The following is a 13,471-nucleotide window of genomic DNA, read 5'->3' on the forward strand; positions in this document are numbered from 1 at the left end:
TTTCCCTAGTTGTGACAAATGGGGGCTGCTCTATAGTTGTGGTGTGCCAGCTGCTTTTGGCGGTGGCTGCTTTTGTTGCAGAGCACAGACTCGAGGGCACTCAGGCTTCAGTAGTCGCGGCTCCCAGGCTCTAAATCACAGGTTCAGTAGTTGTGATGCATGGGCTTAGTTGCTCTGCAGTGTGTGGATCTTCCCCGATCAGGGCTCAAACCCATGCCTCCTGCATTGGCAGGCAGATTCTTTACCTCTGAGCCACCAGGGAAGCCCTGCTATTGACTTTTGCACATGGATATAAGCAGGACACATTTACTAACAGCTCACCTTTACAGTTTTTGTCTAGCTGCTACTTAGATAGGACTTTTGTACATAATATTACTTTGCTGCTTTTATTGAATTCACAAAGTGCTGCTTTTTAATAAACTTGCAAACCCTATGGACTCTCTGGTGGCCCAGTGGCTAGGACGCTGCACTCCTAATACAGGGGGCCCAGGTTCTGTCCCTGGTCAGGGAACTAGATCCCACATGTCACAACTGAGGGTTTGCACGCCACAACTAAGAGTTCACATACAGCAACTAAAGACTGAAGATCCTGCATGCCTCAGCTAGCACCTGATGCAGTCAAATAAATAAATATTTTAAAAATTGCAAACCCTAAATAGTAACCTTATAGAATAGGGTTAATTTTTTTCAGATACTGCCAAAAACATGTGGAAAAAATTGCTCCACTTCATGTATCGTTTTTAAGATACAATTTATCAAATTGATAAATCTTTTAAAATAAGTTGTATTTCTGAGGTGTCAAGGAAACAAATGCTCTCTGAACTGCTATGGGATAATAAATGTTGAAACCTTTCCAGAAGGACCCAGGGCAATACTTAAGATGTTAGAATTCTGCCTGCTCTCCATTAGGAAATTCCATTAGGAATTTGTCCTGTGTGTAAAGTTGTAATTGCAGAGATACCCATAACAACACTATTGCAACAGTAAAAGATTCGGAGTGTATGTATATATATATACAACAGTAGAGAATACGTTGCAGAAATGATGGCAAATCAATAGAATGTTAACCAGTAAAAATTAAATTTCAGGATATTTAGTCACTTAGAAAACTAGAGTATCAACTATTTTTAAAGGTTATAAAGTAGTATGTTTGGTATTAATCCATTTGTATAAATAATAATATATTTAAGAAAGACATAGGATGGACTAGGATGTTTTTCTCATTTGTGCTTATCTACTGCTGGCTTTTCAGTAATAACTATACTACAGTTGAAATTTTTGAGTCTGTCAACAGTTTTTGATACAGCCTTAAGTGGTTAAAAAAGAAAGCAGGACAACAAATTGTATATCAGACCAGACCTATACTTGGTGATTCCTTGTTAACCACCCTCTGTGAAAGAGCAGAGATGGCGTGTGTTTTGCTCATGGCTGCGTCCTCAGTGCTGAGGACGGCGCACTCGTAGGCAATTAGCAAAGGAGAGTGAATGAACTAGTCCTGACCCTGGCATCATGGGTCTCTAACAAAGCCCACTTCCCCTGCTGCATTTCAGAGCCATCGAGAAGCTAAGCGGGCATCAGTTTGAGAACTACTCCTTCAAGATTTCCTACATCCCGGATGAAGAGGTGAGCTCCCCTTCGCCCCCTCAGCGAGCCCAGCGTGGGGACCACTCTTCCCGGGAGCAAGGCCATGCCCCTGGGGGCTCTTCTCAGGCCAGACAGATTGATTTCCCGCTGCGGATCCTGGTCCCCACCCAGTTTGTTGGTGCCATCATCGGAAAGGAGGGCTTGACCATAAAGAACATCACTAAGCAGACCCAGTCCCGGTACGTGCCTCCGGGGCTTCCTTTGCTTCGTTCTGAGGGGTCCCCTGAGTGCTGGTGGGTCCCGGCCATTCCCAGGTTGCTATTGCTTGCATCAGCAGTGGGGGGCTGTGCTGGATGGGACAGTGGCTTCTTTAAACAGAACTACTAACAGACTAACACAGAACCCAGGGGCCTTCATGAGCTTTCGTGCCAATGTCCTAAAGGTCATACCTGAAACACTAATAATTCATGAAAAAAGGTACTAATGACCTCACAGTCACGAATTGTTCTCCTAAGCTCTCTGATGCCTGTGAATACATCTACATATTTTTAAAACAACAGAGGTATGGGGCTGAACTTTATGGGATCCTAGAACCCACTTGCCTTAGCTCTCGCCTCCTCTCCTGAGTCAGAGCCCAGGGTGATAGTCATTCTTTGAGACCACCTAGGGAGTCTCACAAACAGCTTCATAAAGGCAACGGGTGAGTCACTACTACATTGAGCAAGAAATAAAGTACATTATTAGCCTTATGTTTAGTCTTCTGTCTGCTTAAGGAGACTGACTCGGTAGTAAGAGTTGTAGTGGATAAAGTAACTTGTGAGGTTGTTGATTTTTTTATGTTCCGAAGACCACAGCATGATAAAATGAACAAAGCACAGGACTTGAAAACAAAGACCCTTGTTCAAATTTTCCCCACTTAATAGCTATATAAGCTTAGAAAAAATTTTAAGCTTTCTGAGCATCAACAGCTTCTTCTATAATCTAGGAGTAGTATGAGAATTAGGACAGTCAGACAGATTGAATGAAATAATTATTGTGAAAGCACTTAAATGATAAAGCACCAAATTACAAGTATTAGTTTTTTATATTCCTAATGCATTTTACTCAGGTCATTGAGGCTTTTATAACCTGAAAGAGAAAAAGCTGTTTTCTTCAAAGTATCTGAGTTATTTCCAAAAAGTGGACAATTACATGAATCCCAGGGTTTATAATCATAGGAGTGAAGTGATAAGATAGTAGTCAGAGGAAGTACTATGTGATGTTTCTTTTGTTTTAAAATCAGTCCCCTTTTATCCCTGTAAGTCTACTTCCCTGAGAAAGTGATTTTTATTTGTATGTCTTTTTGTTCCAATTTGAGGTGGCTTTATAAATGTAGCAAGTTTAAATAGAAGTGAAGTTAATTCTCAAAAGTGTGTGCCTACTTTTTTAGAAATAGGCCCCAAACTTGGATTTGGGCTTCCAACAACCAAAGTAAAAAAGGATACAATTAATTATGTGATTTTGAAAGTTAACAAAAACAAGTAGAGCCACAACTACCCAAAGAAGTCTGATAAAGTCATCAAGCTTTGGAGCCATTAGTTTTAAGAGTCTGGAAGAAGGCAGGCTGCCAGTGGCAAAGAAACCAAAAACTTAGGCAGAGAAAGGGCATGCCTCTGTTTTCTATCCACACTCAGATATATAAAGCTTGCTTGAATTTGGTGTTTAGAGTTGGATTAACATATGGCTTTTAAAAGCTGCAATCAGTTCAGAGACTGGCACTGTGCCAATGTGCAGTATTATCCTGCTCACTTTTAAGATCATTTGAAAGACTACACAAAATAGTTCATTTACCAAACTGGCTTCATTACCACATTGGCTTGGTGCCTTTGTCCAATAGCACTCCTGTAAGAAATATTCCTTTCTAAGTGGAGCTGCAAAGAATTCAGGTTTGGCCCAAGACCTTCTGCACTGCTTGCTGCCTTCTTGGAGAATGGCATTGGTTGCAAATGTGCTAATGACACTTATTGTCTGTCTGTGTCCTTGCTGTACATTGGCCAGTGCAACACTTTCTTGGACTAGGGTCCAGTGCCAGATGACGCTGTGCTATGGCTCCTGATTCTTTTCCTGCAGGGTAGACATCCATAGGAAGGAGAACTCTGGGGCTGCAGAGAAGCCCGTCACCATCCATGCCACCCCAGAGGGAACCTCTGAAGCATGCCGCATGATTCTTGAAATCATGCAGAAAGAGGCTGATGAGACCAAACTGTAAGTTTGCATGCAATGCCCAGACCGCTCAACAGAAAAGAAGATTAGGTTCTCATTCATTTAACCCAGGAAAGTTTTCAAAGAGCTGTAAATCTATTTCTCAGTTAAAGGGAGCAGGGGAAGGATTAATTTTCAGGTATTCGTTCCATAGAGACTACAATGGGAAATAGATCTTTTATGTTTACAATGTGGCTGTTTCTCTACTTGCACGTTTCTCTTGGTGATCCTAATGCTTCTGTCACTCACTGGCAGTGATTATTGATGGGAACATAACTGTGTTGTCCAATGCGTATGCTAATGGAAATGTTCTGTATTTGCACTGTTCACTATAATAACCACTAGCCAAATGTTGCTGTTGAGTGCTTGAAATGTGACAAGTGCAGTGGAGGTACTGAATATTTTAACTTGATCCGTTCAGATTTAAGTAGTCACATGTATGGCTAGTGGCCATCATATTGGACGGGGCAGATTCAAAAACTACATTTGCACCAAAACCATCAAAAGGGTTTTGCTCCTAAGCCCCTTGGACTCTTAAGCTTGGATTATGTTTCCTTAAATAGTAGAAACTGGTATCTGAGTGGCTATTTTATTCTTTTTTCTTGTATCTCCTTTGTCCATTTCTTTCACAAAATATTGCTTAGGATTTCTGTTGTACCAATTTGAATGACAAATACAGTTCATAGTAACTTGTATAATGTAGTAATACAAATTTATTAATTTGTATTATAAACAAATTAATGGTAATAGAATAGATAATATAATAAAAAAGGCTCTATGTAAGTCTGGCAAAATCCACTTATAGGTATGGATTGTGGCAGTTTTATAAAGAAGCAGTGAGGGATGAATTGAATAAAAAACTAATTTATTTTCAAACAGTGTCAAATAATAGTGTTCTAAAACCAAGGAGATGAGAGTAGTTCTTAAAAGAAAAACATTGCAAATTCTTAGGCTTCATGAGGAACTCTAACATTTTACTTATGAATTACTTACTATTTGGGACTTTTGGAATCCCCCAAATGCTGTGACTTAATTTAAAGAAGCCCCTCTCTCATCCAAATTATTGAGAACTTTATAAATGTTACCCTCCTTGGCCCTTTAAATTAGGTGTCATCATCTTGCCATATTTTAAAGAATCAAAAAGACTGCTAAATAAATTGGATTTTTAAAGTATTTATGTAGAGCCAAGATAGAGTTTGAATATCTTTGAAATCTGCATTTTTTTTTTTTTTAATGAGGCACCATAGCCCCTGTGCTAGGGGCTGAAGCTACAACTCTGAGCAAGATCCAGTTCCGTTTTTTTTCTTTTAATTCAGTGTGAGACATCTGCTAAACAAACAATTACACCAGTAAGTAATTAAGCACAGCTATGATAAGTGCTACTGTGGAAAACAACTGCAGGTAACTGGAGGCCCTAATCAAGGCTTTACAGAGACAGAAAGAGATTTAGGGATTTCAGAGAAAGCTTTCCTGTGTAAGTGACATTTCAGCTGATCCCTGAGGAAGATGAGTAGGAGATGGAGAATGGAGGAGAAGAGGGATCCTAAACTTTCCTTTTATTCATTTATGTGCATGTTTGGTCTTGTCTGACTCTTCGCAACCCCATGGACTATAGCCTGCCAGCCTCCTCTCTGTTCATGGGATTTTTCCAGCAGGGATACTGGAGTAGGTTGCCATTTCCTCCTCCAGAGGATCTTCCTGACCCAGAGATTAAACCCATGTCTCCTGCATTGCAGCCAGATCCTTTACCACTTAGCCATTCATTTACCAAATATTTATTGAGTACATACTATGTGCCAAGCACTGTTCTGTGTCCAGTGAACAAAGCTGACGAAAAATCCTGCCCTCTGTAAGTCACATTCTAATGGAGCGTCTTCAAGCATCCCTTTGTTTTGAGGCTCTTGTAGTGCATCTGTTAGATGCTTTTGGTCTCAAGTAACAGAAAACATAACGAATGGCTTAAGTAATAAACAGTTTTGTTGTCCCATAATTAGAAGTCCTTACTATGTGAGAATGACCGCAGGGTCAGCTGAATCATAGCCTCAAAGGCCCATGACTTTTCTTTCTGTTTTACTTTCTTCAGTGTATCTGATATGCCTTTTCTTTTATCGGTTGAGGTGATCATGTGGGTTTTGTCTTTCATTCTGTTAATATATTATATTAATTTTTGTATGTTGAACCATCTTTTCATTTCAACTTAAAAGACTCCTTAAGCATTTCTGGTAGAACTGGTCTAGGAGTAATGAGCTCCTTTGACTTTTGTTTATCTGGAAAAGTCTTAATTTTCCTATCATTTTCAAAGACAGTTTTGCTAGATACAGTATTCTTGGTTGATAGTTTTTTCTTTCTGTGCTTTGAGTATGTCATCCTGTTCCCTTCTGTCTTGCAGATTTCTGCTTAGAACTCCAACTGTAATCTTATGGAAACTTTCTTGTATGTTACTAATCACTTTTCTCATGCTGCTTTCAAGATTTTCTCTTTGAGTTTAGACACCTAGGTTATAATATGTCTCAGTGTGATTGTCTGTTGGTTTATCCCAGGTGGATGTTCTTGAAGTTTCTTAAATCTGTATGTCCATTTCTTTCCTCAGATTTGGAAAGTTTTCTGCCTATTTCCTGGTCTCTCCCTTGTCTCTCTCTCTATCCTTCTGTGACTCCAATGACACATTTCTTGTTCGATTTGATAGTGTTCCATAGCCCATTATCCTGTCTCTACTTTTTTTAAATTCTTTTTTCTCTCTTCACTTGATGATTTCACATGACTGATATTCAAGTTTTCTGAGTCTGTCTTCTGCCTGATCATATCTGCTTTTGAATCCCTTTAATATCTCAGTTACATTTTCAACTCTATTATTTCTGTTAGGTTGTTTTTGCATGGTTTCTTTTTCTTTGTTGATATTCTCACTTTGTTCATGCATCACCTTCCTGATTTCATTTAGTTGTTTGTATTCTCATTTAGGTCATTGAGCATCTCTATGATCACTATTTTAAAGTCTGTCAAGTAGCTCATAGATCTGCATTTCTTTAGGGTCAGTTTCTGGAGTTTTATTTTGCTCCTTTGATTAGACCATGTTTCTATTTCTTTCTCTGGCTTATAATTTTTTTTTTGCTGGAATTTGGGCATCAGAAAAAGCAATCACCTCTCAGAATCTTTGCATACTGGCTTTGTTCAGGGGAAGACCTTCACTAATCAGCCTGGCTGGAGGTTTTAGGACCTCTCAAACCATTTCTGATTTCTTTCTCCTCCTGGCTTCTGACTGTGGAACTGCAGCTCTAACACACTCTACACTTCTGTTTTCAGCAGCTGGCAGCTCCCTAAGTTAGGAGAGACAGAAACCTATCTCGCAGGCAGCCCCCAGGCAAGCCAGAATGTTGGACTCATTGTCCAGTCCTTCGTTTCTGTCCCAGGGGAGGGGCCTTGGGGTGGAGGATCTCCTCTGTTTCCCTTTGCTATGCTGTGTAGGCACGAAAGGCATACCAAATGCCACAAAACTACTTACTCCTTTTGCTGGAATCCCTTTTCGGTTTTATAAAAGCCTGGGTGGTATAGTTTCTTCCCTGATCTCTAGAGTTCTCAGAGAGTTTAGCCTATCTTTTGTTGTCAACTTGGTGTCTCTGTAGGGATAGGAGGACCTGTAGTTCTAGTCTACCATCTGACTGATGTCATTACCCCTTGTGCTTTTTTTAAGAGCAAGGAAAACCTTCCTAAAGCCACCCTACAGACCTCTTCTGATACCTCATTGGCCAGTCTCTCTCATGAACCTATTCCCAACCAGTCACAACAAGGGAGTAAAATTAACATGATTTGGCTTGTGTTCATCAGAATTCATGCGCTAGAGTTAGTGAGAAACCCAGCTTCTCCTAAAGCCCATGGCCACTTGGTAGCTGAACAGAAACAGCTTCTATTTATAAGAAATAAGAAGGGTGATAGCTCTTAACACCATGGACAGAGAAACCTTGCAGGCTATAGTCTATGGGGTTGCAAAAGAGTTGGTCATGACTTAGCTACTAAACAACAACAATAGCTCTTAAGTCAACTATTGTGTTCAACTTAGATGTCAAATTGTTGCTTGTCTCTTTTAGAGCTGAAGAGATTCCTCTGAAGATCTTGGCCCACAATGGCTTGGTTGGAAGACTGATTGGAAAAGAAGGCAGAAATTTGAAGAAAATTGAACATGAGACAGGGACCAAGATAACAATCTCATCGTAAGCCACTTGTTCCAATTAACTGTGCCCAGTAATGGAGAACGTGAGCATTTTGATATGTCCAGCTCGTTCATCTGCTTTTCCTTATAATGGGAATGTAATCATAAGATAATCATATAATTATCTTCAGCACTGTCAAAACAAATGCATAAGTAGTTCCCAGTCAGACCTTCTCTACTGATAACATCTAAGTCACTGCAAAGATTTGAGATAAGATGGCAGATGTTCTGTGCCACAGTGTGAGGTGAGGGTATCCATCCCTGCCTCTTCCACCAAGACTTGAGTGTGACCCTTCGGGGATTTTATTTTCCTTTTGAAAAAAGGAAATTTTTCTCTTTTTCCTGGCGGCCAGCTTGCAGGATTTGAGCATATACAACCCTGAAAGAACCATCACTGTGAAGGGCACAGCTGGGGCCTGTGCCAGTGCCGAGATAGAGATTATGAAGAAGCTGCGTGAGGCCTTTGAAAATGATGTGCTGGCTGCTAATGTAAGTGCTGGCTGCTTTCTTCTCCACTGGTTTTCACGTGTGTTGTCAGGCAGGACCCACGCCTCTCTAAGAATAACTGTCGTTCGGAGAGTGAAGAAGCACTTTAGGAGTACAGAGTTACGCCTTTCTTCTTGGGGGCAAGGGCATTGGAATAATCAGGAGGCAAACTAGTAAGACATGCTAAGTATACTCGACAAGATCGTGTAAAGCCATTAAAATCACAGCTTGGAAGATTTTTAAATCAGAAATTGCTTATGACATTGTTAATTAAGAAAATATACTAATATAAAAGTATATATACCTAGAGTTTTAAGTATATAAAATAATATGAGTCAAAATGACTAGAAGGCTGCATATAAAAATCACGACAGCTGTTATGTTAGAAAAGTGAGATTTTTTTCCCCCCCTACTTTGAAATTTAAAAAAAAAACTTCTGATTTTCATCTCTCACTGATCTGTCCTTTCAGATTCTCCAATAAATGTTGTCATCCACCTCAACTCTAATAATTCTAGCAGACTGATTTGGGTTTGTCCTCCCTGTTGTTACTACCTGGTTTCAACTTTATAATGGGGAGACATCATCCTGAAATTCATTCAGAAATCTTAAAAATATTTGTCCTTTTAATCAAAAGCACAAACTCTGCTCAGAGGAGTAAATTTTTTTATGATAATGATCTTTTTAGCATATACGAAACAGGAAAGGATACTATGATAAGCTCTCATATGCCCATAATCTGGCTTCAGCAGTTTTCCATTCATGGCCTGTTTTGCTTCATTTGAACGTTCATCCACGTCCCCACTCCCAATGGATGACTTGGAAGAAAATCCCAGACTGTAACATTTCACAGAGGACTAAATGTTGAGAAAGGACTAGGTGGTTGAAACGCAGCCCCAGCTCCCTCACTGCAGCACTTGCCATAGGACCTCCTTCCTCAGGTCAGTACTACCTTCCCGCCTCACCCCAAGTCCCACCTTAGCGGCCCACGTGATAATCGCGGGACACGGTGAGCGTGGTGAGGAGACGACTGCAGTGTGACCTTCCCTCCCCCCATTTGTGTGTATTTGTCTGTCAAAGTATCATCCACTGATCTCGTTTTCTTCTTTGGGGATCTTGGTATCTTACAATTAGCTCTTTCTGTGAACACCCAGAAATGCTGCAAAGGCTCTGGGTGTTCCAGACATCTTCCCCTGAGCATGTGCCTCACTTAGGTTCATTCATGTCTGTGCTGAAGTCATGCATTGATAGGTGAATGACAAAATCACTAGATCTCACACATGAATGGGATAAAGGCTAAGATCCTAACTCTCCCGTTCCAGACGCTCGAAAAGAAGGCAAGTTACTGGGTGACCCTAGAGCCACAGATGAGCAAAGAGAAAACGTTAGAGATTTGCTCGGTGGTCGGGGAGGCAGTGGTAGGACAGGTTGGTTACAGAACAGGGTGGGAGATACATTATCCCTCTGCCTCTGAAGGGCAGCTTGTGTGAGCATCCCCATGTTTAAATGTGAAATAAGCAAGCAAGATGATCACGAAACTGGCAGCTGAATGGTAAACAAGCCAAAATTGTGGACCATTCCAAACATGGCTAAGAGTTTACACGTGTGGTATCTTAATGAGGGGTCTGATTTTTCCCTGGATAAAGTTAGGAAGAACTATTCAGCCAACATGTTTTAATCATATTCATTCAGCAAATATTTATTGAGTACTTACTATGTACCAGGCACTGAGCTCACAGCACTAAACAAGACAGTTTCTGTCCATGAGGAAATTGTTGTCTGAAAGGCGGAGAGGCAACTACACAGGCCATTCAAATACTATGTGATGCCTGCTGTTTTAGGGGAACATGAGTGTGTTAGGAGAGCACAGAAAGGGCACCTGAGCTGAGGCCTTTGGGATGAAAGAAGGTTCCTTGAGGAGAGGACACCTAAGCTCAGGTGAAACCTGCATGATGAGTACGATGTAGCCAGGCGAGGACAGAGACAAGCAACAGTTCTTGCAGAGCAGACAATGTGTGCGGGGAATCCAGAGGGGAGAGAGGAGCAGGACTGGGCAGGGTGGGAGTGAAGGTTGGCAGGAGAGGCTGGCAAGGTGGCCTGGGTCCCCAGAAAGAGCCTCATTGCTGGGTTAAGACGTGTAGACACTCGAAGCAGCAGAGAAGCTTTGAAGGGAGTGCCACCATCCAGTTGAGGCTTGGAGAGCCCGCCCCTGCAGCAGGGTGAGGAAGAGGTCCCCGGGGCCTGGGTGAGCTGAGTGGGAGACGCTGATGCCATCCAGACAAGAGATGGAGGTTGACCCAGGCAAGCTGGGCCCCTCTGGTCTCCTCCCCTCAACTTTTTCTCCATTTTTATTCCCAGCAACAAGCCAATCTGATCCCGGGGTTGAACCTGAGCGCACTTGGCATCTTTTCAACAGGACTTTCCGTGCTGCCTCCACCAGCAGGGCCCCGAGGAGCCCCCCCCGCTCCCCCCTACCACCCTTTCGCTGTAAGTAGCTCAGCTTTCAGGGGTTCGCTCATACTCCTCTAGGCAGCGGCATTTCTCTGCTGTGTTGAATCAGAGCCAAAGCTTTCATTTGGAGGCCGTGCTCATAAGGGCTGAATTCAACAGTTCTTAGGACTTCTTCCTAATGGACAGATTAAAACCATCCTTTAAATATGTGCTCTTAAACATAGTATATATCATATCTGGGAAAGAACGAGACTGCTAGCAAATTCATTAGCTAGAAGCCTGTTCAATGTAAAAGAGGATTTGTTAGCGCAAATAAGAGCCTTCATGAGTGTTGTTCACTTACTAATTAAATATATTTTTCGTACCTAGATGACTCATGTATAAAATTCTAACCTGGGTCTACAATTCAAGTGCATTATATTTTATTAATAGTTTTTTAAAAGAAAATAGCACACACAGTGTTTATTCCTAGACACTTAGCACAATGCCTGGCATTTAGTAGATTCTCAGTAAGTATTTATTGTTTGAATCATAATTAATAGCAGAAGAAGAAATGTGAATGTTATGTGTTTTCTACTTGTCCCCATCCACAAGCATCATTCTAGATCAACATGTTACCAAATTAGGGCTCAGGATACTTGACAGCCTTTTTTTTTTTTTTTTTAATTCATTCCTAATTCTCCACACATACTACTTATTTTTTAAGAAGACTAATTTTCTCCCAATGTTCATACTGTTTAAATGGCAAGAATCAGGTTGGAGAACATTAGCTTAACCACCTCTTTCTTTCGAGAGGTGGTCTCTGGTATCGTAGGCTTCCCAGTGTCAGAATTCTGAGTAACTCTTTGGGTTAGCTGTAGATTCAGGGTGAACTCAGTGTGCTGTTTTGCCAACAAAATAGGGAAATGAACTGGCACCCACATCTTTAGTCATAAGAACATACACGTTCTGTCACCGTGTTTATATACAGCTTTTCTAAGTCATTTTTAAATCTCTCCATACCATTTCTTTAGAATTATATACATTTTCCCTTAAAGGATAGTGCCCAGTATTGAGCTCTGTGTGTGTGTCTGTCTGTCTGTCTTAGCTTTAGAGGGAGCTGGGGATATGGCAGGAGGGGACTGGCAGCTGTCACAGCCATATAGGTATTCCAAGGGGGGAGAATAGCTTTGGGAAGTGTGTGTCCCCATCTTTGCTGAGATGTGAGAACGACTGAGCCCAGGACAGTGAACTGGCCTTAGACACATGGCATTTCTTGAAAGAAAGATTATAGGTACTGCTCCACCAGTGATAACTTTGAAAGTCACGCTACTCTGTCAACCTAAGTAACATAAATGATGGGAGAAAAAAAGATGTAATACAGTAGAAAATTCTTCTAAAATTGATCATCTAAAAGAGAACTCAGCAAATGACAGTCTGAGGCCAGATCCAGCCCACCACTTATTTTTGTGTATATATACAACTATGAATGTTTATTAAACGCATTGTCTGTCTGCTTTTCTGCTGTGATGGCAGAGTTGAGTAGATGCAGTAGAGACCCTGAGATATGCAAAGCCTAAAATATTTATTTGGCTCTGTACAGAAAAATTCAGAGATCCTTGAACTGAGAAATAAGAAGAGAACTTTTCATATGATAGCAGAATATTTTCTAAACTTGAGAATAGGTTTTGCCAGTTGGAAAGCTTCCTTTACATCTGAGATTTTTTTTACTATGTAGAATAATGATTTTTACGAAAATAGTTTCTGTTCTCTATAAAACAGATTTTAAATAAAATATTTTCAAGTTAAAAGCCCTGTAGTTCTGATCTTGAACCCTTAGATCAAGATTAGCTTCTAATCTGAAGCACACAGTTGCCCCAACTTTGCAGCAGTACAGCTCCTGGAGACCTCTCTCTCTCTGACAGCTAGAGCAGACAGGGAGGGCATAGAGGTGGGCATCGCTACCCACCACTGCAGGGTCTAGACCCTGAATTGGAGGCTTGAGGGCTTCCCAGGTGGACCCAGGCCTCCTGAGAAGGACAGGGGAGGGTGGAGTGGTAGAGATCCTTCAAATATTTATAAAATATTACTGCTTTCCTGTTACTTAGACATTCAAATTTCAAGGAATTAGGGTATTTCTTGGTTGCTTTTATACATCAGAGACCTCTAGTGCTTTTGCTGTCAACATCCGAAGGTCAGGAGATCTGTGCACCTGTTTATAGGTGGCTCACACATGCATGAATTGTGGTACCAATGCTGGAAGCTTTTGATGTATGCATGTATATATGAAAATTACCATTTTTATCATTTTCTGGTTATAAAAGTAATACATGCATGGTATTTAAGAAGCAAATGGTACAAGAGCAAGTTTTTTCTTAATCTCGAAATAACTAGTGTTTCTATTTGTGTGTGGGTATATATACAATGTATATATATATATATAAAGTATATAGATAATATATATTCTGAATTTTCACTCTACAATAGAAATTCTTGTATATATATCATGATTCTTTTATCCAGTTATT

General features: G+C 40.7%; 1 protein-coding gene across 4 annotated transcripts in view; it reads left to right on the top strand.

Annotated features, from left to right (window-relative positions):
- The window catches only part of IGF2BP2 (insulin like growth factor 2 mRNA binding protein 2), a 164,030-nt gene that overhangs the window by 128,135 nt on the left and 22,424 nt on the right, over window positions 1-13,471 (top strand). For 2 of the 4 annotated variants that reach the window (XM_069558665.1, XM_069558664.1), the window contains exons 6-10: window positions 1,551-1,823; window positions 3,694-3,828; window positions 7,908-8,030; window positions 8,383-8,518; window positions 10,872-11,000. In XM_069558665.1, the coding sequence (XP_069414766.1) occupies window positions 1,551-1,823; window positions 3,694-3,828; window positions 7,908-8,030; window positions 8,383-8,518; window positions 10,872-11,000 (796 nt within the window). The remainder of the gene's footprint in view (window positions 1-1,550; window positions 1,824-3,693; window positions 3,829-7,907; window positions 8,031-8,382; window positions 8,519-10,871; window positions 11,001-13,471) is intronic. The other 2 variants (XM_069558667.1, XM_069558666.1) reach the window with 1 other exon arrangement.

The sequence above is a fragment of the Ovis canadensis genome, chromosome 1, assembly GCF_042477335.2.
Source record: "Ovis canadensis isolate MfBH-ARS-UI-01 breed Bighorn chromosome 1, ARS-UI_OviCan_v2, whole genome shotgun sequence".
Lineage (NCBI taxonomy): Eukaryota > Metazoa > Chordata > Mammalia > Artiodactyla > Bovidae > Ovis > Ovis canadensis.